A 26137-nucleotide genomic window follows, 5' to 3' on the forward strand; every position below is an offset into this window, starting at 1 on the left:
AAAAAAATCCAAAATGTCTCATTGTATGTGGAATATTGCCCTATTTAGAAACAGGACATAATATTTAGAAAGTTTGAAAAACTTTCTAAATTTGCCTTTCTATCTCCTGTTCCAGTTATAGTATGGCATCACAATTGTCCTTACATCTTGGTTGCCCTTCCAAAGTTCCATTCTGCTAAGCAATAGAGCTTTTGCAGTGTTTTCTGGCATCTTTAAACATCTTTAAATGCCTGTTAGCCCCCTAGATTGAGCAGAGCATTTCTCCTAGCTCTCTGTACCTTTTGGCCAGCTGCATCTTCTGAAACGCTGCCTTCTGCTGCTTCTACATTGGGAGCTTGGAAAGTATTGCTCTCTACAAGCTTACATGTGAAGGCAGGGGGGTTGTTTGTTTGTTTTCTTCTTTTCTTTGGGGGCTCACCTTACTGATAGTTATCTACCAGCCTTGATTTCCACATCCCCTAATTTCTTAGCTGTTCTTTCCATTTTTTTCCATTAACTTGTAGTAATGATCCTTACAAGATGTGTCTTTGTCAGGGCAGTGAAGCATCAGCACTGGCAAAAATACTCCTTTCCTTTCAGGAAGCCACCGATTTATGGTTCTAAGTTTATCCCACTGCATTTTCACCTGGGAAAGGGCGCTGGCAGCTCTCTGGAGGACCACAGAAATCAGCCTCCTTCCCAAAAGCCTGTCCATAACCATGAAAGAAAATTACTGCAACTCTTCCACAACAGCTGGAGATGAACAGGACTRGTCTGCAGTTGCTGTGGGTTGGTCTCACAGCCACCAATCTGTGTTGAGCAGTGGTGGGGGTGATAAAAAAGGCTGATAAAAATGACATTAGGTGAAAGAGGTAGGAGAGATGCAGCTCAGCTTGAAATGCTGATAGGTCTTAATCTTGGAAGACAGGGAAGTCTGTTGCCAATCTTTCATTTTCTCTTTGTTTTTAATTAACTATGGTCCTTCGGGGACCTGGCCAGAATTTGCATAGTTATTACTTTAAAACCTCAGACCATTAAATACTTATTAGCAGTAGTGTAAACAGACGAATACTCTGAAAATCTGTGCTGGCTGATCTTTGCTGCCAAATTAAAGTTTCTATAAAATTATGGCAAGTGAAAGAAAACTGTAATAAATACAGCAATTAGGTATTTCAAGCAATGATCAGATAAAGACAGAATCCAGCAAGCTGCAGGCTAAAGCAGCGCTTTAACCAAAGACAGAAATATCAGAATCATAGACCTCACCTCCACACACCCTTTTTTTATCCTTAATCATACTAATTATTTCATTTAGTTCCTCCTAGTAAAACTCCCCATAGATATGCAACATGCTGAAATGAAAGGAGTCATCCAAATGAAATGAATCACACGAGAGAAGAATCAAAATAGGGAGGCAGTGGTACCCTCCGTGTGTTCTGTGTGGTTTTCTATTATTGCCTCCAATGTTTTTTTTTGGCACTCTAAAAGCTAGTTCCCTACCACACAAATCCCTAGCTTTACTTAAAAAAAAAGAAAAAAAAAACCATCTAGAGTTAGGATAGGTTGAGTTTCACAGCTTTGCAATGATCTGATATTCCCTTATATTTTGGGAAGCTGCCTACTGTGCTTAAGATCCTTGTTTCTAAGGTGGGTGTCTCTGCTGCCTCCTTCTCCGTGCCAGGGCTGAATAGCAGTCACCAGAGCCTGGTCAGATCTCTGAAAAGGGGGCACGGGCCGGGGTGATCCAAGCCGTGGCTCCTGAACTAGGCCCAGCTTGGGGCTGTGGACAAGCCAGGCTGGTCGCTGACATTGCCGAGAGGGGCTGGGGCAAGGGGCAGCCTTGCCTGCATGGGCATGGCTGGGCACTGAGAGCTTCAGCAGAGAGGGGGCACATTTCTGCAACCCCCTTGCAGCTGGGGAATAAGGTGAGACTCTCACCTGGTCCCAAAAGGAGGCTGCAGAGGGCAGGAATGGGGTTGTGTGCTGGGAAATGCCATGGCTGTCCCCAACAGGCTCGCAGGACCCAGCTGCAGAGCCTTTTCTCTAAGCAGTGCAACACACATCTCAGCCAGGAGCTGATTTTCAGACTCCTGATTTTTAAAAACGAGCCCTCACAGTCCCATTCTCAGATGTCTGAGCTTGCCCAGTCCCTCTGGCCTTCTCTTCACAGAGCGAAAACCTGCTTATGTCTTTTTGTATCATGTCTCTGAAACTGCTAAGAAACTCTGATGTTTTCTATTAGCACGCAGTTTGGAGAGAAGTCTGGATGTTGAGGGGTGTGAAATAATCGCATTGGAGGCAGCAAGGGACTGTTTTCATGGAGTCTGGAAGCTTTCTGCAAGCTTCTGCTTGGAGAGAAATTAAAAGAGAAAAAAGAAAGAAGTTATTCTGTACAGGAGGGGGCATTTGAAGGTTTTTTTTTTAAGAATGCTATGCCTCATAGCCCTGGAGCTGGCTGTGTAATTAGTAATTAATTTATCACTCCCAGAAGAAATGTCTTACTTTTCACTAACAGCAAAAAACCTCTTTATTTATTTTTTTGTGGGAAGGGGAGGAATGAAAAAAAAAAAAAACACCTTGCTAAGTAAAACAAGGATTGCAAAAATTACATCTATCCCCCAGCTTTTATGTCAGCAGAAAGTTGTTTTTTTAACAGTGTGATGAGCTCTAACTCTAAAAGAGATAAACAGGACTACTTAGCTGAGTACACCGTGGTTTGCAGAGCAATTTAGAGGCCCGCTGTGTAATGTCTGGCTACATCTCATATGACATAACTCCATCATTTCTACAGTAGGTAAGGAAGGAGTTCGGCTCATCTATTTAGGGTGCATTTTCATGCCTTGTCTCGGAGGCGCCAAACTGTGCAAAATGTGTGCAAATGCCCGTGTGACTGGCTCTTCTAGTATCTTTGTAGTAAAGCAGAGCACTCTCCGCTGCTTGCAGAGTTTGCCTCCTGCAACAAGGAGCAACCCAGGTCCAACTTGCAAAAGGGCAGACCTCCAAAATCAGTCAAGTAAGAGTGGGAGCAGCTATGAAGAAGGCATTTTTGAAGGTGACTCTGGAGGTGCCTGCAGTCCTGCTTGACTGGGGGGCTGTGTGAGCTTAGTGAACCCCACACTAGCGGGTGCCCGGTGCTGACTAAAGCTCCTGTCCGTTCCTGTTGCTGGTAAAGTTTGTGCCCTGTTATCGTTTGAGCAAACGAAGGAGAGGGGAATGTGCCATGACACAATCCCTTGAGCAGAAGCAATGGGGTAGCTAGGGAGAACTTTCAATTTTTGCTGTAGCCCTTGGGACCTTCAGTGAGAAATGAGGGTGCTGCTCCAGTTAGAAAGCAAAAATGCTGTCACAAGGCAGGGATCTTAGAAGACAAGTCCCTGGAGCCCTACTAGCTGATAAACAGCCTGTTTGTTTGTGCTGTACGTGGGTTGCTTTGCCGATACGTGTGTGGCCAAGAGCTGCAAGCTCGGGTTGAAGGCAATTGTGCTGGTATCTGATGCAGTGTTTGGGCAGGCCTCGTGGAAGTCTCCCAGCTCTGCTCCGCTCCAAACCCAAATCGGTTTGCGAGGAATTGGATTCATCCACTAACGGCAGCCTGCTGCTTGCACGTCTCATTGCATATAAGGTAGGGCACATGAAGCCTTAACAAGGGCTGACAGGAGGTGTCCTTAATGGCACGTGCCACCTGCTTTGGTAGTTCAGTTGTATACTCATTCTCCTGTCTCCTTGTTTTGCTTGGGTGATGATGGCCCTGCTAACCAGGTAACAAGTGCCAGTGAGTGTGGATTTTGCTGCCTGGCCTCCTTTGTTGCATGCCCTAAATGCAGCTAAAAGAGACCCTGGGGCATCTGGTCAGCCCCAATACCCACATCCCCTGGTCACAGCAACCTGTCTCTGGCCACAGAGAGCAAAGATTGGGTGGACCAACTAACGCAGAACCTTTCCTTTAATCAGAAGAGTTTGATAATGTAAATCAAGAGGGGAGACGTGGGACYCTAAGGGGACCCACCTCCAAGGAGATGACTGTGCTTTATTGCTTTGCTCCATGTGTGCACTGCAGCTAGAGCACGGGCTATGCAATGGCAGTTAGCTCTTACCCTGGTGATCCTTGTGTGTACTAGGGAGGTGAGAATATTCAGGAATAAATCACCATCCTTCACCTTACAATCTGCAGATGGGGTTTTTTAGAAGTGAAATCCCACACCTCTATGTGGGCTGATATTCTGGGGTACATGGGAAAGTTGAACTAGATCAGACTTCTGGCACTGAAATCTTCAGACAGGAAGAACTGGCAGTCTTAGTGTGTTATGTTTTCCCTGTGACATTCATGCTCTAGGTTTCCCAAAGAGAAAAAAGCTCAATACATTGAATTTGATAGCCAGATTGGAGAATAAGGACAAACAGGCGTACTCTTGTATACAGCAAATGTTTGCTAAATCACATCTAGTTATAGCATGAATATACATCAGATTTAGATTCCTGACAAAGCTAGGAAGCTAAAGGAATTAAGAGCAGAGAGCAACAAGACTTCTGCCTCAGTCATTCCAGATGTTTACACATCCAGAAATCCCCAAGCAGGGAAAAAGCTCCACTTTACACTGAGATGCACTGAAAGCCTGAAATTACAGCTAGAAAGTCACAATCATGAAGTTTTTGGCTTCAGTGCCAGGCTCAAACGTATTTGACAAAGAAATATGAATTGATTAGGCTGCAGTTAATTAGATTTCAATTGAAAACTCCTATCAGGGAAGGGGAATTAGACAGCTTTTGAATTTAACAAAAACATATTGGCTTTGTGTCGGAAGAAAAATACTGCCTCAGTATTTTTCATGGATGCTTACAGAATACATTTTAAATATTAATTTTGGGGAGCTAATTTTTAGCAAATAGTTCAGGGATGAAGATTAGGAAAGTTGATAATTATTTAATAAAGGTAAAAGACGTAAATAGAGAGAGGAAAATGATTGAACTGTTTTAATCATGGATGTCATTGAGTGTAATTGTGGGGAAGCYGTTAGCCAAGCACTGCACAAGTATATATCTTGGGTTGTGCGTATGGCAAGATAAAGTCTGATTCCTTGCACGGCTTGCTTATTCTTGCTGCATCTATTTTAAATAGTCTCACTTCTTACTCCTTCATCTTCTTTCCGTGTCTTCATCAGGTAGCTATTTCATGGTTACTGTTATGTCTCTTTTGCACCCATTCTGCGTGTGTTTTAGGAATGGTGTGAGTCACTTGCAGAGGAGAGGAAAACCGAAGAGATGTCCATCTCGCAGCTGCTGCTGGCAAGGCTGCTTCTCCTCGCCTGGCCCATGGCCAGCTTGGCACAGCACCTCTGCTGCTGTGGGGCAACCAGGATCGGTGCCACTGGAGAGGCGGGCAGTGCCACGTGCCCGCTGTCCAGCTCCTGGGTGCAGAGGAGCAAAAGCAGTGCCAAGTGGTAGCTGACAGAGCCGTAGTTCAGACTGGCGTGGGCTCGTGGTGCTCGCAGTGTGTGTCGCCCCTTGTTGCTGTCTGCTCGCTCTCTGCTCCAGTGGTTTGGCACTGGATGGAGGTGTTCTTGGTGCCTCCTCAACAGGGTTAATGTGCTAACAGATTGAGGGAATTTGTTCTGCACRCCAGCAAGGCCTCTCCTCTGCTAAACTCGAGGTCTCTTGTGTGTTCAGCTAAGCAGGCTTGCCAGGGCAGAGGGTTAATGCTTACTGACGGAGCAGAGAAAGCAGGAGGAGGAGGAAAGAGATCGAAGGGGAAAGGACAAAAGGAAGAAAGAGGAAAATGGAAGAGGAAAGAAAAAAAACGGGAATGACAGTGTAGGAAATGAGCAGAGAAGGAAGAGGGAAAGGCAAGTGCAAAGGGAGGAATGAAGAGCCAGAAGGATTTAAAGGAGAGGTGGAAGTGCTGCAAACGGACATGAGGCAGAGAGGCTGAGAGAGCACTGCAGGAGGGAAGGGGAGATAGGCCTTGAAGGTGTGAAGAGAGGCAGAGCCCAAGAGGAGAACAGGAGACCARCTACTTTGCAGGGGTGTCTGTGAAGCAAGGACCTTGTTGGTTTGATGGATAAAGCGCATGGGGCAAAGCCTGTGTGTCTCCTCACACCACCTCTTCCCTCTTTTCACTCTCTGCTCCCATCTTTGCTGCTTGCAAAGGCTGTCCCCTTCCCAGGGGTTCAGAGCCTCAAGCTGCAGCAAGCCCTGCTAATTACTGCTGGCCCTGATGAGTTGTGTTGGCCCCTCTGCGGCCTGGAAGCCACCCTGGGCATAGAATGGGACTCACGTGGCTTCCAAATAGGGCTTTATTTGCTTTCCATCTTCATCCAGGCATCCCCTGCTAGCCACCCCTGCTCCTCCCCATCCTCAAGGATGGATCCTGCCACGCCGCCGATGGTCCTGCCCCATTTCCCACCGTGATGGTGCTCCCACTATATGTCAGCCTTGAGCAGGGATGGCTGATGTGTCTATCTCCTTTCCTCCAAAAGTTTCTCAGAGAAAGTTTTGCAAAAGAAAATCTCTACCGAGGGAAGAACTACTGAATAAATTCAATTATCTTGACAGCTCAGTGCTCAAATTCCTTCACAGATCAGGAGTTTCTCTCTGATTTAGTGTAGTTCCAGTTTCCTAACCTGTCCCTGCACTCACCCACCCAAAACAGGCCGCATAATACTCCAGCAGCACCAGAAATGAGTTGCCATCTCCATAGAGAAAGGTGCGTCCCCCAATGCCCTGTCAAGGTGAGAGGAAAGGACAACTTGCATTCAACACTGCATTTTTGTCTTTTTTTTCCACATCCTAAGCTTTGTCTGACTACCTCTGGGGCTTCAAGGTCTTTATAAACAAAAATACATGAGGTAGTCAAGAAGGAATGGAGTATTAGAGAAGCTAAATCAGAATATGGAGGACACTCACTGCACTGAGCCACTGTGGAGCAAGGACTAGAAGCCTAGAAAGCTCCTGAGATTTGACAAGGAGTAATCGTCTTGGACTACAGCCAAGTCCCTGAGAGATTCCCTTTTGTTAGGGCAAGGARGCAACATTTGGATGAATCTGTTCTCCATATCCAGATTTTTTTTTTCATTGTTTATAATTACTAGAGTTTCATGTTATCCCTGTCACTAACAGCTTATCTTCATATGGATGTGCTACCTTCTGCAAAGAGAAGCATCAGAACTATGCTAGGAATGAACAGGTGAGGGAGGATGAGAGGCCCTAGAACAAAACTGCAATGGAATTGTGTTGGAGTTGTTCAGGATATGCTGTATGTGACTCCAACAGGCATAACTAAGCTGAAGGGATTTAAGTATCCTGGATATGTCCCTGCTACTACAGCCAAGACCACAAGGTGTTAGGGAGAAACATAGGCAGAATGGGCATATTAAATGAGCCGAAGCCCTGGGGCCTGCTTGGGCTGAGCTCATTTTTGTTAGAAGTTACTCTCTGAAAAATTTAGCAGTTGCCCTTTCCTGACCCATCCTTGAGAACAGCCTGCTGTTTTCATTGGCAGAGCAACTGCCTGCTCTGAGGGTTTTCGAGGTGAATTGGAATATATCATAGCAAATCCACAGCCCCCGAGGGCTCAGCGATGCTGACGTTCCAGCTGCTTGGAATCGCGTAGTTGCAGCTACGGTACCGTTCTGATTGCCTTGCTCCAAAAGCACCAGCACTCACTGCTGCGAGCACTATTACTTTTCTAGCAACACAGAGACTGTGGCGCATAGACGATAAGCTCATTTCTTCTAGAAGAGATGAATGCACCTGGTTAAGGATTATCCCAATTTAATAAGGACTAAATGAGTGTAGCCACAAGAGGATGAAAAAGGAAAAGGCTGGCAAATGCAGGTTCTATCTTTAAAAAAAATTTACATGACCAAGTTTAATGGAAGACAGATTTCATCTTGATGCTTGATGCTTAGCCTTTTGCTGCTCCAGTGTGCTCAGTTGCTGTGAGAGTGATAGTGTTCTTTGGGGCCTTTCATTTGGTCACCTGTTGTGGAGCAAAGACTGCTTTTGGAAATGAGATACACCTGCATATAGATTCCCCTGTTCCTTGAGCCATGCCTCTGTCTCTGTGCTGTGAAAAGGTGTTAGCTCCACTCCTGGAAGAAGYACAGCCAGGCTTTTTTGTATGACTCCAAGCCAAACCTTTCAGCAAAATCAAATTCTGGAGCAATCTCACCCTGATGAGGTAGTCTTGCTTTGTGCTTCTGCAGTGAGGTTGGTCTGTGCTCRTGCAAAGGGCCAGTGCTCGCTGCACTACGCAGTTATGTCCTTTCTGATGCCCTTTAGTTGTGCCTGTGTGTCGTGCAGCACTGTTCCTCCTCCTTTTATAGTCACTTCCCTATTTCAGCTGATCAAATCCCAAGCCCCTATCTATCACTAATGCTTTCTACAGATTATATATGTATTGCTATCAGGTTTGGCTTTTTTTTTCAGTTGTATCTTTTTTTTTCCCCCAATATGAATATTTTGATTATCTGCATGAAATCCCTCCTCTGTCTCTCTCTCTGCATTCTGTGTATATAGAACTGACAGTTCCAGGGAGGTAAATGAATGCCACTGCATTTCAGGGAAAGAATTATCTCATGCAATTACCCTAAAAGTGTATGAAAGAACAGAGTGAAAGGAACGGGAGAGGGAAGGAAAGAGAGCATGAGAGAATAATCACAACACTTCGACAGGTTTACCCTATTGTGTTTGTAAATCTATCAGTCTGACAAGTCCCTCTTGCAAAAGGTGTTGACAGTAAGTGTAGACACTTACTCTTCATGGTCCTTTGGAATGAAGAGGGTGATCAGAAGAAGGATGAGTCCATTGGTGCAGTGTCTGTAAAAGATATAGGAGTTGGAGTACATGGAAAGACTGGGAGAAAGTAACTGTATGAGAGAAGGAGGTCAGTGCTTGTGAGAGAAGGGGAAAGGACAGCCCCAGACACAGAGCCACATCCATGTAAGCTGAGTTCCACTCAAATCCCATCCCAGACATTGATTATGAACTGGCTCTTCTCTTGTTTCTCACTGAACATCTCCTGTAGATCCTCTGATTTTACCTTCAGTGGTGCCTGGGCAGAAGGATTTGGGTGGGCTTTAGACTGCTAGGCTATTGACTTGCAGGTCTTTCTAAGTATATTGCTTTTGGTTTGGAAAAGGATGCAGTGGTACAAGGCTGTGTTTCCTGACCCATTCCATCTCTTGCACACCATGAAAGGCCAAGAGGGCTTTCTGTAGCTCTATTATTTGTACTTGGGAAAAGATTTAAGAGAGACAGTTTCTGTTCCTGACTCTGCTGCTGTTGCATCTGGCAACTGTCATTGTTTTGATCCCCTCTGCCCATCAGGTTGCCACCAAGGGAAGATGATGACAACAAACCATGTTTTCCTTGACATGTCATACATCTGTGTTCACTGTAGTGTGCAAAATACTTTGAGATACTCAGGTGGAAGTGGTGGTGGAACCTGGCCAGGATAAACAGTTATAGTCCAGCTTTTCCCAAAGTTTTCCAAGAGGCAGGCAAATTTCTTGAATGTTTGCCTCATGGGTAAGGAGAGCATTGGACAAAGGGATACTGTGGCAGGTCACTTCTTTACCTGCACCAGCCTCTCAGCATCTTCATTACTCATAGCTGTTTGCATCTAGAGATTATTTGGGGAGCATGCTATTGGGTTAGAAAAGAAAAAAAAATGTATGTTTTCCCCTTTAAGTTGGTGTTGGAAAGGAATGATTCACAGTTATGGGAGAAGCTTTCCCATCTAGCTGAGGCAGCWGAAGAAGTTAACCGATGTAAGCAGACAATTTGCTTCTACATGAAATAAGGCAGGTTAACTTAAGCCACCTTTAGGGATCTCATCCTGCACTGCGGGAACACGTAGAGCACAGGGACCATCCTGCTGTGCTGCAGTCCTGTGCTGCAGACCATATATCTCAAACCAGATTCTGGATTGTTTTAAACTCTTTCTCTCCTTCCTTCTGCAGTATGGTGGAGTATTCCCTGGATCTCCAGAATATCAACTTGTCTGCAATTCGTACTGTCCGTGTCCTGAGACCCCTGAAAGCTATCAACCGTGTACCCAGTAAGTTACACTTCCCTCTCACACAGTGTCTGGGCCATACTGGGGTTTGGGGCTGTTTTATTTTCTACTCCCATTTGTTCCGTACTGGTGGCCACACGGTTGGGTGCCTTGCACTTCTGCAGCCTTCACTTCCTCCTTTGCCAGGGGGTGGGAGGAAAACCAGCTCTCTGCTGAGCTTTGCAGCTGTATCTGAACTTCTTTTCTTTCCTCTTCTTCCCTTCTGCTGCGTTCGCTGCCTCTTGTCTTTCTCAAGTCAGTACTGCTAGTCCTGTGACCCTAGAGCAAGTAAACAAGCTTCGCTGTTGTTTAACTGCAGGATATATCAATAGCGATGGCTCAGGCTTCATGGTGTTTGTAACTAGGCAGATGGAATTGGACCGGTGGGCAAGCTGCATGCTGTTGGTGTCTGGGCAGTTGCAAGAGCAGTRAACTTGGTCTGCAGTGTCACTCTGATGTTTCTGGTTATTCCTCGTTCAAAGACGGCCACATGCAGTCTTGTAAGACTTACAGTGATTCCTTTGTAAGCTTTTCTTTCTCATAGAATGGCTGGAAGTCTCTCTGCTCCTCCCTGTAATCTCCCTAACCAGACTGTCTGCAGTCACTAAGACCTTGTTAGAGCTCTCCTAATCCTTCTTTTAAGCTCAGATGTTTCCTTTTCTGGAAAGTTTTGCACAGTTGGCCTTCCAGTATACACCATATGCTTTTCCTTGCACTGAAGTCACTTGCATGATACCACCCATTTCTTGAACATACTATGGAGACAGATTGTAGGATCCACAGTCCTGTGCAGGGCAAAGCCCTTCTAGGTCTTGTCCCTCTTTCTGGATGTATTTTTATCTCTGGGCAGTATCAGGGGTGGAGGATGCTGAAGATATGAACAGGATATTGAGGCATAGTCATGTGTGTCCAGTGTGGCAGGAAGGGACCAGGCAGAGAAAGGATTGGTTTGGGGTCTGACTGTATAGCCAGGCCTCTAGCAGGTCTGCTATGGAGGTAATAAACACGACAGCCAGGAATGGCTTTTTGTCTTCTGACTATTGGCAGAACAACTGCCCCTGACCATGACTCACTGTCTGCCCCTTCTCTCTGCCCCTACGGAGGAAGGAAGCTGGAAGCGAGCCATGGCCATTGCTGTGGACACGCAGCCATGGCTGGGGGCCACCTTGTCTCAAAGCTGTCTGTAAGATGAGGGGGCTGTCCCTGAGCCCATGCACAGTGAGCTTGCCACTTTTGAAAAGTGTCCAGCTACCTGCATATGGGAGGCACAGTCCTTCTGGGGTGGGAGCTGGGCAAGGGGAGGGGAAAAGCCTGGGGCATGTGGCCGTGGCAGAAAGGTGCACAACCGCCTCTCCTCTCTGCTTCATAAGGCCTCCCTTGAGTCTGTGCTCAAAGACCACTCCAGAGTTGATCTCTATTATCATTGCAGATTTAGCCTTTGTGATGAGYGGGACTATCTTGAGTGACATCCAAATTACTCCTGCAAACATCTGCCAAAGACATGTTAATTACTGGACACCAGCAGTCAGGAGTGAACCCTGACTGACAAAAAAGTCAAGGCCTTGTTTCATTCTTATTTGTAGCTGGGAACAGCAGGAGTCACTCCGCTATTCACCGAAATTACCCTTAGGGAGGAGTGGTGTAAGCGAGATGTGCATCAGTGTGCTCATCTGTGTAGATGTTGAGGACCTCGTGTAGATGTCGAGGCCCCCAGGAAGCTTTCAATCACCTACCCTCACCTCTGCATAGCAAAAACTATTGAACTTCACCTGATTGCCCCTGCCCATGAAGCTGTCCTTTTGCCAATATAAAACTCCACCTGTATAAAACAGATGCTGTTTCAATTTCCACTCTGTTGTTAAACCTTTGCCTGTCTTTCTTGCTCCATAAATCCTTGACTGTAGGCAGAGAACTTTTTGTTAAAGAGACATCCTGTAATTAATGGGGAAAAAAATCAGAATCCCTGGGARAGGAGGCACTGACTTGTGGATTGGAAACTGGCTAAGAAGCTGTAAACAGAGGCTCGTGATAAATGGGRGTGTGCTGTGTTGAAGGGAGGTGCCTAGTGGGGTACAGCAAACATAATTAATGGGACCTTTGGCCACAAATCTTTTTTAATTTTTTTTTTTTAAGTTCTTCAGTATTGAACTGGTGCAAGAGTGAAGTCTATTAAGGAGATTTGCAGATGATACCAAACTGGAGGTATCATCTCCACTTAGCACTTTGCAGGTGCTAGCAAAGAGAGAGGGAAATAATGCAACAGGAGGTAGAGGGAAATTGAGGCATTGATAGAMGTTTGAGGTATCTGGTAAGGGACAGGGATGCTAAACCTAAACCAAGATATTCAGTGGATTGGACAGATCAYGCAGAAAACTCCATTGACAAGATGGCCTAGCATTTACCACTAGCCATTTCAAGGGCTTTCACTTGGGCATCTGGATGAGGATCAATTTTACAGCAGGATTTAACCAAGTGGACTGCATTCTTCCAAAAATCAAGACATTTCTGAGAGTTGATTTCCTCAAAATTCTACAGGCCAGTTGCAAATTCTTAATAATCTCTGGCTAATAAGGTGAATGRGAGCAAAAAGCAGGAACAAGTTTGCAATTAAGTGTGGCAGCCTTGGGGTTTGCTTAAAATGGCAACCATGATTCAGGAGGGCAGTGAGCATGGTTTACAAGACCATTATCTAGACTAGTGCACTTGGATAATGGCAGTTTATTATCAGCAGAGTAAACAACATGATTAGGAAGCTGCATGATGGTTGCATGGGAAGACTGTTAAAAAAGTGAAGTCTGGCGGGTGGTTATGATACTCTAATAATCCACAAGGACTTGAAAGGTGTCCATACTAGAGACAGAAATTTGTAGAGAAATTTGGTAGGCAAAAAAGAAGTGACACCAGGAAATTAGGATGGATGTTATTTAGAATGACTCTGAGGAAACATTGCAGAGGGAAAAAAAATCACCCATTAGATAAATGAGGGGAAAGAAAAAACAAACTCACTTATTTTATATTCTGGTCAGGAGTGCAAGCTGAATGCTAAACGTCCAAATTGGGTATGTCTAAATTCTGCTTACCTGTATTCATTGCTAATATGTTACTGAAAGCGCTTCCTTACCGTGAGACCTGTAAGACTTTGAAATAATATGCCTCAAGGAGTTGACAAGCATTATTTATATGTGCATTAATCACTGTGTGTAGAGCAAAGGCTACATAGACTTTTCTGCCTGAGTCATGACAGAAGGAGAAAAGAACAGTGTCTCCAAAAGGTGATGAATGTAAAATCCATCGAGTAAAGTGTTCTTCACCCAGTTCATAGTTAGGCTGTGGGACTCCACTGCTATGGGAAGGCCTTTCAGCTACAAATCCAGTAAGATACCTAATGGGCGTAGTAAATGAAATAGGATTGTCTAAAGGGATCAGAGGATACATGAAAGGGAGAAGAGGACACATGGAGACAGTGGGTTTCAAACCTTCGTGCTTCAGGGTTAGAGCTACCAATTAGAAGCAATTAATTGCATTCCTTGCAAGTCTCAGAAGCATGTGCTATTGGCAATTTCAGATAGCACTTTTCAGTGAAGTAGCCTGAGCCTCTGACCTGTTGGATGATTCCTATATTCACATGTAATTTTTAAAGTGTACTAGAGAAAAATCGAAGAGCCCTATTTTTATAATGTTTACTACCCCTCCATTAGTATTCTTGCTTGTCTCTTGCATTCCTGACTATAGCCCCAGGAGCACTGCCCTTTGGGGTTCAGTTTGGAAATGCATGAAAGAAAATAGTAGACTGTTCTGGTATTACTGCCATGTGACTGAATTTCATATTACTGGGCTGGTGTGACAAGMCAAGTGAGTTGCCAAACAAGTGTAAAGAGGAAAAAATCCCTTCAGATCTCTGTCAAAGGTAGCTGCTTCCTGCTCTGGGCATGTCTGTGTCCTGGGCTTGGAAAGAAATTCTGCATCCATTTGTAGTTATTGTCCTTTCACAATTGTGTGGCAGGTTGCTAGGTGAAATGTTGCTATTTCTGCCAGCTTTTTCATCATTTCTTCTCATGGCAATGCACAAGGTTTGGCAGGGGGGCTAATTTTTTTTTTTTATCCTGCCTTTTTAACGAAGAGTCTGTAGTCATTTCTGATAATTCAAATTTCTTTCTCATGTTATTAGCTTTTTGACATCGGAGCAGAAAACAGTTCTTCAATTTACCCGTTCTTGTTGCATTGGTCTCATGCAAAGAAGCATCTCTGCATTGTGCTTGATGCCTTCCAGTTTCCACTTACAATTTGGTAACTGATTCATTATTTGGAAGCAGATACTTCAGCTGAGCGCACTGTACGGAAGTGAAGGAGTCTGTTGTGGAGTGTTGCATAGCAACTTTATTGACTAGCAAGTGTATWCACTTATTAATATTTGGTGTGTAAGTGCAGTAATACATATGTGGATGTATAGACATCAGAAATAATTTCTAGCTGTGCAGGAAATGGAATGTCAGATTTGTAGGGATTTCTGTTCTTTCTAAATTTGTTTTATTCTCTATCAGAACAAGAATAAACATCTCCCATTTTTAGTACAGCTTTATCCTATATAATTTAAGCAGTATAATTTAACTTTTTGATATGTTTTCTATATTTTGTCATAACAAAGATGTTTTAGAATGAAAAAAAACACAACTCACCCTCCCATTCTATAAATGTTGAAACAGTTCATTTCTATTTTATCAAAATGCTTTCCCCTCTTATCATCCTTATTTTTTGCTAAATGAAGCTTGAGTACCTATGACAATATGTATGTTGATGTGTTTCCATTTCAATGAAGTATCATTTTTGACTGGTAGAAGTATTGTGATGAAAATCTTGGATTATCCCATTTTTTCTTTATTAATAATAATAATAATTATAGTAGTGCCTTTGGTCAAAAAAYAACAACAAAACTGATTTCTGTCTTTTTCTTCTACAGATCTCAGAAATATAAACCAAAGCTTGTTAGTTTAATCATCCTCGTGTTTCTAACAGGGTGAATGAGACACAGTGAGTCACCACTAGAATCGAGAATACAACTGATATCTCCTAATACTTAGCGGTGCATTCAGCCCACTAGACCAAAGCAGCAATATAAAAATAATCTGAAGCAGCTGAACCCTGGAATGGGAAAAGCAGAATTTGTTTTGTATTTTTATGCTTGCCTTAAATCTGTATTCCACAGCTAGCTATGAGTGGCCGATGCCTTTTCAGTGCGTAAGACAGTGATGAGGCTACAAACCTCACACATGGCACAGGGGAAAAGTGATGACATTTACTTCTCTAAATCTGGTTTTGAGGAACTAATTTCACTGACGAGCGTGTGTGAAATTAGCTTCTGACTGAGATATATTAGGCTGTAAAAGAGCCTCCTTTAAAGCATTTAAATCAGACAGAAAGGCAAGAGCATGTGACGGGTAGAGTCCTGTCCAAGAAGCTGGGAACACAAAGGGATTATGGAATTTCTTGCCAAAGAACCCATCTGAAGGGTCTTTGCTTCTGTCTTTCGGAAAGAAGGTGTTCACTTGCTTTTCCTCATTCAAAACAGTTGATTCAGTTTTAGAAAATCTGCAGTTCCTTTGGACCATTTGGGAAGTCCTTTCTTTTGCGAACAGAAAATTTAAACTCAGATGTCAKTGTATTTTCCAAATATTTAAACCTACCTGTCCTTCATTCTTCTTAAGTATTTACAGAGTACTATACACAGTCACATCTCACTGCTATACACAGACTTTGTACTTATCACTGTACAAATGTGTGCATACACATACGTACTTATCCACACCAGCCACTGCCAAGGGCAGGCTGGTGCAGGGACAAGACTGATGTTCTCTCAGAGCATCCATATGCATAAGCTAGGAGGTCAAAAAGCCTGTTTCATTCCCTAATCAGGCCACCTGTCACTCAAATGCATTGGAAAACGAAGCTGCCAGCTTTGTGTAGGGTCTAACCCTGGCAGGCAAGGAGTGAAAGGATGAAACTAAGCACTGACAGGCTCAATCCCAGTCTATATCCTGCCTTCCCATCCCAATCTCCTAGCCAACTGGAGCCAAACCACTGAACAGAGAGCTGTAATTTGTGCTCRGATCATGCTATTAGAGGACAACTTTCCTTGGAGGTGGAAATGCAGTGCTGAGCAGCACTCCTCTCTACATGCCAAGCAGCCTGGCACTTTATCAAGTCAATCGAGTCCTTGATCAGACAGGCATTTTCGGGATGCAGGAAAAGAGCACGAGAGCAAACACGGTGGTGTGAAGAGCGAGAGGTGCAGGGAAAGAGCWAGGTTCAAGGGAGAGGGGCACAAGGAGCAGCATGTGACAGGTAAGACCTGCAAGGGCATTCCTACCTCGGCAGTGGGGCAGCCCACGTCTGTGCATAGGCAATGGAGAGAGAATGTGAGGATGCACTCAAACACAAAACAAGTGCCATGTTTTTAAGTGGATATTCAAAGCAAATTTGGGAAAAGAAAAAGGCGTATCCCTATGTTAGTGCAACATCATGGAAGAAATCTGGGGAACACTAAAGTGCAAGAAGCACAGGAATGGCAATGTCTTGTTTTCTATCACACATTTGGCCCTTTTGGGAGGTCACGGATCACTGGAGAAGTTCATCTTTCACACTCTGAATGTTTCAGTTTCCATGTTGCTAGAAGTCATTATTCAAAAGTCACAAATTATATTCTTGTAAATCATCAGTTGAGTTTAAAATTCTGCGATTTGAAGAAAGAAAAAGGTGAAAAAAACTCAATTTTTTATTTTTCTTGTGAATTTCAGACCGCAAGACTGTGATTCAGATCCTGTGCAAGTTTTGTTTCCCCACAATAGTGAGGAATAGAAACTTTTTCTATTTTTTACTGTGATCTGAGGTTGTCAAGTCATAGCAAGATTTCATGCCTGAAGATTTATGCCACGCATCCCAAGACTCCTGATAGAAATCACAAGAGTTAGCAACAGCATTTCTGAGTTTGTGTTACTGGAAGTAAAGCAAGTCCAGAAAAAAAAAAAAAAAAAAAAAAAACCCAGTCATAAAGAGACCTTAGCTGGAATCTTTATTTCTTTCCTCTCCAGGGGAACCTGCACAGTCAGAATTTTAAAAATGCTCAGAACCTGGCAGCTCCATCGTGGCAATTCTGCTGCCTTCTCAAACAAGCTCAGCTATCAGTGTACACAGCGATCCCAAAAGCCCAGCCAGTTACTCTGCTGCCTAAATGGGAGCTGAGCCATTTTGCAAAATCTGTCCCAGGAGACCTATCGAGCAATGGATACCATGGAAATGGGAGCAATAATGACAGTGCGTTATGAGGGTAAAAGATAATGTCATATACACTAACGCAAATTACACTGTGTGTGTGTGGGCAGGCCAATTTACAACCATAACCTTCGATTTCTTGATCTTTGTGTATTTAGGGCTGCATTCGCCTCTTTCACACACATTTCACCTAATGTCATGTCACTGCTGCAGCAGAATGAAACATGATTCATGTTAGTGACAGCAAGAGGAAACTAACTCCGTTAAATCTTAACCAGAAGTTGCATTTACACTGTTTTACATAATATTTTGCATTATTCTGCCCTACTTATACAGTACTAGAGATGTGTAAAGAATGTAAGGGTGTAATTTTAGAACCAAGGCAAGTGGCTCACAACTGCAGCAYTGGAGTTACCAATTCTGAAAACAAAACTTCCATGGCATGTTTTAAACACAGCTTCCCCTGAAGAATACAATCATTACTGCAGTGGTAACCTGAAAAAAAAAAAAAAGAGATAATCAGTGAATGAACACCAGTAGCAGGTGCAGGTGGTAGTAGGTGTTACGTATTAGATGTTCAGTATGAGGAAAAGGAACAGAAAGGCCGTAATCCCCCAAAGAGACACCTGTCTAAGAAATAATCCAACAACTGGCATCACTCTCCAAGACAACGTTACTTAACAGCCAAGAGCTTGTAAAGGCTAATGAGATGAAAGAGTGAAGAAGGGGGCTCCTGACTGAGACCTGCACTTGCATCTTAGATGCTGCTCACATTGCGGATTATGTACATACCAAAAATACTATGGTAGCMCTGAACAAGCAGTGGATGAATTTTGCACTGAACTCACTGCCCTCTGCAGACCGTATCAGGGCTCAGAGCTCAGTGTGTGTTTATTTGCAGGGTCTCCTCCAGCAAAGAAACATGATACTAACTACTTGTGCTATAAGCCCCACCGGGGCTTGCTGGGCCTTCAGCAAATCAAGCCAGAAGTGATCTCCTCGGGACTTGCATGATAAACCCTGCTAAAGGGGATGATCATTTCAATGTTTTCAAGGTATCTGACACTTCTGCGTCCTAAGTCTTCTTAGGATGGGCCTATTTCCTTGGCATGTGTGTGGCTTTTGACAGGAAGGTAGGAATACAAGCTTCAAGTTCACACCTAGTTGTGGGACCTCTTCCCTCTTCCATAGTATCTCGAGCAGTGTGGCCATGCGGTTTCCTTGTCTTCCTCTGGAGAAAGACAGTATGAAACAGAACGTTTTGAGTTTTGTTTTCCATCCTTTTGGTGGTTGCTTTGACTATGTGGGCGTTGGTAGTGATGGTGTTCTTAGTGTGTTTTTGCCCCCCCCCCCCCTTTTTTTTTTTTTTTTTTTTTTTTTTGTTGCCCTGATCTGGTCCATCTAAGGTATCTTTCTCTCAGGGCAAAAAGTACTAAGGTTTGTGATAGTCCTTTGATCTTGAGGGAATTCTTTCTACAGCCTCAAAGCAAGCATGAGAGGGTTTCTTTTCTCATATCAGTACACTTTAAACCTGCTCTGGAGAGCTTTGTCATCCCAGCAGGGTGAAGTTTTGACCACTGATTTTTTTTTCTGGAGCTTTAATTTCTATTTTGGCTACCTCAGGCTTAGGCTGAAGAGTACTTTGAAGGCAAGAGCTGGGGATACTTAATGCTTGAACTTGATTCTGTGACCTAAGGTGAAGTCAGTACCTGGGTGCTGAGAAAAAGAATGACACCTTTTTGTACTGGCTGAAGCTGTATTAAGTGCTGAAAATGCCATGCTTTGATATTCTGTCTCTGGTCTAGCTGAAAAGTGAAAAAGATGCGGGTAATTGGAGGTCAGGTTCATCAACAGGCTGACTGGGGTGAGGTGTCTGAGCCACTTAGAGAAAGCTTTGCTTGTTGGCAAAGCAGTAGTGGGGTGAGGAACTTGCAGGTACTTCTAGACTGTGGATCATGCTGGCAACCTGCAAGTGCAAACACCCCAAACCCATATCCCACAAACACATCCAGGAACCCGAGAGACCAAAGAAAAAGACTTTAGCAGTCCCTGAACGAGACCAGTTTTTCACGTTGCTAGAGGGGCAGCTCCCTTTTTCGTAGCTGCAGAGGTGGCTCAAGAACTATCGCTACACCTTACTCTTAATTTGACCTGCCTTTCTGTGAGCCTCATTTAATATGTATCAAGCCAGTGATTTGGGCATGCTRTCAATGGCATTGCTGCAGAGGAAGGGGGGTGACGGGCTGTGATGTCGGAGAGGCTGGTTTTGCAGCTTGAGAGAAAGGCATCTGGAGCCGCACGCTGGCCTCTCCAGCTACGCTCTGCTTGCTTCCGTGTGCACAGGTTTGTGGGAGAGACCTCAATTAAGGAGAATGCAACGACGGGAAAAATGACCTGGGTGGCAAGGGAAGCTGCAGGTTATAGCAATGATGAACCTCTCTGGGCATTTACTGCAGCGTTTCTTTTTGTAGAAGTAGTTTGGCCTCGCATTTTAGCAGATGTAAATGATCATAATGAGTGGAATGACAGCTGAGCCTTGGTTCTGTGAGAGAAGTGACCATGGCAAGGAGRGCTGCAAGCTGAGCACCGGCTTGCATTTACACACAAACTGAGATCACCTCAGCCACAAGGGCTGGGCACAAAAGGAGGCGCAGCTCTCTGTGTGCTCGCTGCRCAAATACTGTCCATCTCCTGGAATGGTGCCTCATTTCTGAATATTCCTGTAAAGGAGCATGCACAGGAAAATCCTGCCCCCCCAGTGCTAGCTCGGTGAACTGCCATGTGTCCTGGGGCACGGGAGGAAGGAAAGAGGCACGCTTGGGCAAGCCGCCTGGATGGGAGACAGAAAGAGGCTTCGGTCCCTGCGCTCTGCAAAATGTGCTGCTGGCCACTGTCACAAATGCTGATGGGGAAGATAGTTCCTTTTGCTCCAGTTAAAATGACAGTTGGTGACATGGCCTGTGATGCAAATAAGATGGGTACTGAGGATTATATTTCCTTCCATCTGGTTTGTTTTAAGTGGATAGCAAGGAAACAATTGCCTCAAAGTGTTAATTCCTCCTGATTCTACACACGTGAGCTTCGTCCCACGGAATAGAGCGGGGAGGCACACATGAAGCCTCAGGGATGGGTGAGATGTAAGAAACCCCAAAAAGCCAGATTTCCCCCCTCTATTCACAGCCTGCTCACTGTTCTTGTCATCGGGTAATTAGCACAATGGGACGAACTGGATCAGCAGTGGGCCATCATTTTCGCAAAAGAGCAGGTGGAGGGAAGAGAAATGTTGTACGGAGCAGGAGCAGCGGACGGGGGCGGTGGGCAGCTGGGCAGCCCCGCACGGGCACAGCTGGCGCGGGCGGCGCTCGCCTCRGCCGCAGCCGTCGCAGGCCGCTCGCCACCGCCGTCCCCGGGGCTGGCACGTGCTGGGTGGGTGTGTTTGAGAAGGCTCCGGCCCTGACGGCCCAGCTAATAGGCGGTGACAGCAAGAGTCTGGAGGGAGCGCCGGCGGCAAGGCGGTTTGTCAGAGAGGACCCCAGGGCGCCTCCCATGTGAGCTTGTGCTGGGAAGCAGGCGGGAGTTCGGCAGCTTGCCATTACCTTGGGCTCTGCGTSGCTCCCTGCTCCGCTCTGACAGCCCCGTTCCCAGCACTCCTCTCGCCCTCTTGCTGCTCCTCACCCCTGCGAGGTGCTTCTCCACCTGACATTGTTGGAGCTTTATTTCTGTTATGCTTGTAGCCTTGCTTCCAGAGGATATCCTAGAGAATATCCTAGGATACTGCCCTGCTGGTGAAGACCCATTGCACATTCTTGCCTTTGCCCTTGAGTAAAGGGCACAGATGGGTGACAGCRAAGTGTTATCTCAGAGTTGTTTTCAGATACCTGGCCATGAGCACCCACGCTTGAAGGCCCACAGCAGATGCCGTATTGTTTCTTTGCTTCCCTTGGTCTCCTCACGAGGGTGAGTAGGGAGTGGAAAAGGCCTCTCTGAGCCTACACCTGGCGCTTATGAATATTTCATGTTTCTAGTTTTTCTTCCCCTTGAAGAGCAAAACCTTTTCATATTTGATGCCCAGGGAGCCTGTTTGGTTGTTGAATGTTGCCTCATCAATGCTTTCCTTCCCTTCTTTTCCTCCCGACTGCCCATCCCCTCTTCCTTTCTCTTCTCAGAGCACAGCTCTTTTTCAAAAGCTTCTTCAGAAAAGGTCATTGTTCCTTTCATATTCCCTCCTTGCTGTGAGCCAGCGTGACTTCTGTGCCGCCGATGGTAAAGGACAAACGGAGATATGGGGAAAGACAATGGTGGGGAGGGGGAGGCAGGCAGGAAGGAAGATACAGGGACTCACACTGAAGAGAAATAAAAGTAGGAACAGTGAGAGAATTAAATAGGGGAAGAGGCAGGCAGAAATGGCAGAAGGGAGTTATCTGCAGGACTTTCCTGAAGAATTTGTGTTCTGGTGCCTTCCAGAACTCATGTGTGAAACACACCAGKGTCATCTTGGACTTGGGCTGTCCATTGAAGGAACTGTGCACCTTTCTCAGCCATTTTGGCCTGTTGTAGAAAGGTGTCTTGGTTTTCTAGAGCAGAGATGTTCCCAAAGGTGTTTGATTAAGAAAGTGAGTGTCAGCGCTGTGTGTTCCCACTTCAGAAAGGTCAAATTTGGTTTGGTTTAACCTCACAGTACTGTCTTGACAAATATGCTGCCTCCTCTGCCTTGCCTTCTGCTGATTTCCTACCCTATGCAGATCCATTAGAGATCTTATCTGAACAGCGAAGGTCTCCATCCTCAGGCTGTTCTATCTCTCTCCCCCTTCCCCTCACAACTTGTGAGTGCTTGAGGGGCCGAGCACCATATGCCTCCCTGCCTCTGGCTGTGCAGATCCTGGGAGCACACTGCTATCTGTGTCATGTGGAGTGGGGCTGATTTCCTCCTGCCTTCAAAAGCTTTCAGGAGCCTGGCACTGAGAATCATTCTGGGATGTCCACAGCAGGTGCTGTAGCATGAATATCAGACCAGCCTGGGCCTGCTTGAGGTTGAGGGACTGCAGAGCCCGGGCTCCTGGAGCCAGACCCATGCGGGACTGCTGGCTCAGGCGCTGCATGGAAAGGCTGTGCAGGCTTCCAGCCAAAATGCCAATATGGGCTGGCCAAAATRCCAGTATGGGCTGGCACCAATGCAGGGGGCACTGCCAAAATGCCATGACAGTTTCTTACCAGCCCCATTCGAGCTCTGCATTAAAAMATGCTAACTCTTAGCACCAGTTGGACCTGCAGAGATGTAAGGATAGTTGATAGCAGAGTACAGGGCAAGTGYTCTGCAGGGGACAGGGCTCAGAGGCTCTGGTTATGATTATTACAACCAGCACAGCATTTTCAGCAGGGAAAGGCCACAACAGAGGGAACAAAGGTAATGAACTAGTATTTACACTGTACCCTTCATTCAAATGAGTCCTGGAATACTTCAACTAATTGGGTGAACTTAGCAGAGGAGGTCCATTTTGTTTTCTGCTGGATCTGATGAAGAATGCGTTCCCAGAACATCTGTTTTGTGATTCAGGACAGGAAGCAAACAGGGTTTGCCCAAAGTGAAATGAGTGGAAAAGAAAATGTTCTTGTTTCAGAGACACGTGGCCCACGACAGAATTGCACTTGCCCTTTGGATGAGGATAGGTTCAGCATTCTTACTTGTGGAAAAAACAATGTTGGATGCATAGTAGATGTCAGTGTGCAAAGAAGGATGTTTCTGTTGAGCTAGAGGATTTTTTAATGTTGTAATTGGTTTCATTTGAACTTAGAATTACTGAAAGACCACTACAGAAATTTTCTATGATGTAGAAAAGAGATCATGCCCTTGCACCAGAGAAAATCCCTCATGTTATGGTCCCAGATCCTAGCATGAGGTATATTACCATGATGCTGAAACTATGGATAATACAAATCCTGTATCCTCAGTAGCATCTCTGAGAGTCAGAAGTGGGAATGTATGGGCAGGCTGAATGTTTTCAAAGAAAAGACAGGCAGGATTTGCACGTGACATGTRCTCTCTTGGAACTTGGATGAAACCATAGCATCACCATGAAATCTTTCATTGTTTTCAAACTCTGCAAATTCTCATCAAACAAGCTTTCATCTGTAGAATTCTGCTGGGAATATCTGTTCTGTGTTTCACCCAAAGGGCAGTCTTATTTCTGCCATTATCTCTGCTGTGAGATGGAGCTAGCGTCAATTATATTGAAAAGCATCAACCGCTCTTACTGAATTGCTGGCACAGCTTCCTGTATTACTTGAATTTCCCTGATGTGTTGACCGGGATAGCTGTGGGAACTACTGAGGTCGTGCTGTGAAGGAGTGATAATGCTGGGGATGTACTGCCCTGCACCGAGAATGTGTGGCCTTAGAGCCCAAGCACTGTGCAGAGCATTGCTTCAGAGCCTAGGAGGTCGAAGGGGCAGGCTGTATGGCACCATGACTCTGCTACTGGGCTTTGTATAACAGAGCAGAAAACTGTCAGTGACTCATGGCCTGCTCATGAGCCCCTCTGAGTGGCTAGAGCGGTGACCTTTCRTTTTAGAGTTACTAATGCAATCATCCCTTTTCCTGTATACCCCCTACTATCAGAGTAATAYCCTCCCACTGCTACCAGTGTGTGTGCAGCCCCATGCCTACACGCACCCTACACAGCCCATTTTTCTCCTCTCTCCACAGTGTGAACAAGCTGTGGAGGGAGGAGAATGGAGATAGCGTGTGATGTACAACGTAGTGCGGTTAATTACTTGACACTGGACATAAAAGGGGGATTAACTGGTGCCTCATAGGGCTGTCAGTGAATCCTAATCTTTTCTTCCACTCCTCTTTCCCCTTCCACTGCCATCTGAAGTAATGAACTAGTTATAAACATGTAATTAGCTAATTATTTGCTGGCCTACATGGAATATCTTCTGTGGTGGAATTCCCTGGGTCCCTYGAGGAGAGACTTCCATGGAGGCGAATAGAGATGGACCGTACGAGGTGTGCTCAGGGGTAATGGCAGTATAGTGATGCTTGGGAGGTTTTCTAGACTTTCACTATCCCTGGAGAACAGAGAGGAAGTAATTAGTTCAGTGGAGAAACAAGTTCGTCCTTATCCCTGCTTGTGGCTCTCCGAGCTGAAGAACCAGCAGAGAAATAAAACCRCAGAAAGAATTCATTAGTTGGTTAAAAAAGGRAAARAAAAAAAAAARAGAGAGAGATTTTAGAAATGTTTGCACTGGCAAGGATGCTTTGTTGAGAACATTTAAGGCTGTGCCTGCTACTTGTGTGCTCCAGCAGTTTTGGGGAAGGATGACTAACCAAGAGAAGAGATGATACTTTCCATGACTGTCCCCTGATGAGATTATCACTGAGAAGACCAATTTATGACAGTTGTTTGTGTGTGCTGGAGAGATTCACCCCCTCAGGCAGGTGTGGCTTGTACCACCRGTTCAATTCTTGTGGGCTGCAGTGTACAGTAGTCAAACTGGGGTGACTTCCAGTCTAAGCTGTGTAAGGATGGAGGCATTGAACTACACCTTTGGGACAGAGTTTTTACTCCATTGCCCTTCTGTAGGGAAGGGGGAGAGTGGAATGTCAATCAGATTGCTGATGGTGCTGAAAGTCTCTTTCGCTTTTCTTCTGGGTGTTGCAGTTGGAGGCATAGGGTCAAGAGATCACAGTGTCACAGCAGCTCAGCTGGCTCCCTGTCAGCAGAAGTTAGGACAAGAAAACACGGTGATAATAAATCTATCTTGATTTGAGCAGTAATTGATTTCCAACACACTTCTGCTTTTATCTTCATCTGTCTTTTTATCGATCTCCTTAATTTTCCTTTCCTTCTCCTTCTCTTTCATTTTTTTCCTTTCTCTTTTCCTCTTTCTTTCCATCCTATACTTCCTCTTTCTGGTTCTCTTCCCCTCCTGCAGGCATGCGCATCCTTGTGAATTTGCTGCTGGACACCTTGCCCATGCTGGGGAACGTCCTACTTCTCTGCTTTTTTGTCTTCTTCATCTTCGGCATCATCGGGGTGCAGCTGTGGGCTGGGCTGCTTCGCAACCGCTGTTTCATGGAGGAGAACTTCACAATGTGAGTGGCTAAAAGATGACAGCCCATTTCTTTCTTCCAGTGGAATCACAGAATCACAGAATCATTATGGTTGGAAAAGACCTCTAAGATCATCAGGTCYAACCATARACCCATCACCACCATGCCTGGTAAACCACATCTCTACACGCCTCATCTACACATTTCTTGAACACTGCCAGGGACAGTGACTCCACCGCTTCCCTGGGCAGCCTGTTCCAATGCTTCAGCCACTCTTTCCATGTAGATTTTTTTCCTAATATCTATCCTGAACCTCCCCTGGCACAACTTGAGACCATTACATCTTATTCTTTTGATAGCTATTTTGGAGAAGAGATTGACCCATGCCTCACTACAACCTCCTTTCAGGTAGTTGCAGAGAGTGAGAAGGTCTYCCCTGAGCCTCCTCTTCTCCAGATTAAATAACCCCAGCTCCCTCAGTCGCTCCCCAGGGTCTGTTCTCCAGCCACTTCACCACCTCCATTGCCCTAAAGGGAAGTCTGCTTTTCCCTTCCCTGTTCTCTTGTCTTCTACTGCCTGGCTTTCTATGTATTTTTGACTCCAGCCTGCTGTAAGATGATATGGCCCTGAGTATTAGCTRCATCTTGCAGTGATCAGAAAGGGAGGATCAGACTACATATCTTTGGGCTTACTGGAAACTGGGCAAGATTCARGTTAGAAAAGCTGCCTCTTCTGACTGTGCCCAGGAATTCAAGATACTGCTTCTACTCCTGGGAATAGTTAAAA

The 26137-nt window shown here is 45.1% G+C and overlaps 1 protein-coding gene across 1 annotated transcript in view; it reads left to right on the forward strand.

Moving 5' to 3' along the window:
• Window positions 1–26137, forward strand: part of CACNA1I (calcium voltage-gated channel subunit alpha1 I) — a 151521-nt gene that overhangs the window by 73543 nt on the left and 51841 nt on the right. The window contains exons 4-5 of the mRNA XM_026038292.1: window positions 9939–10036; window positions 25234–25393. Of these exons, the coding sequence (XP_025894077.1) occupies window positions 9939–10036; window positions 25234–25393 (258 nt within the window). The remainder of the gene's footprint in view (window positions 1–9938; window positions 10037–25233; window positions 25394–26137) is intronic.

Source organism: Nothoprocta perdicaria, unplaced genomic scaffold (genome assembly GCF_003342845.1).
Source record: "Nothoprocta perdicaria isolate Ctin4 unplaced genomic scaffold, notPer1 scaffold_206, whole genome shotgun sequence".
Taxonomy (NCBI): Eukaryota; Metazoa; Chordata; class Aves; order Tinamiformes; family Tinamidae; genus Nothoprocta; species Nothoprocta perdicaria.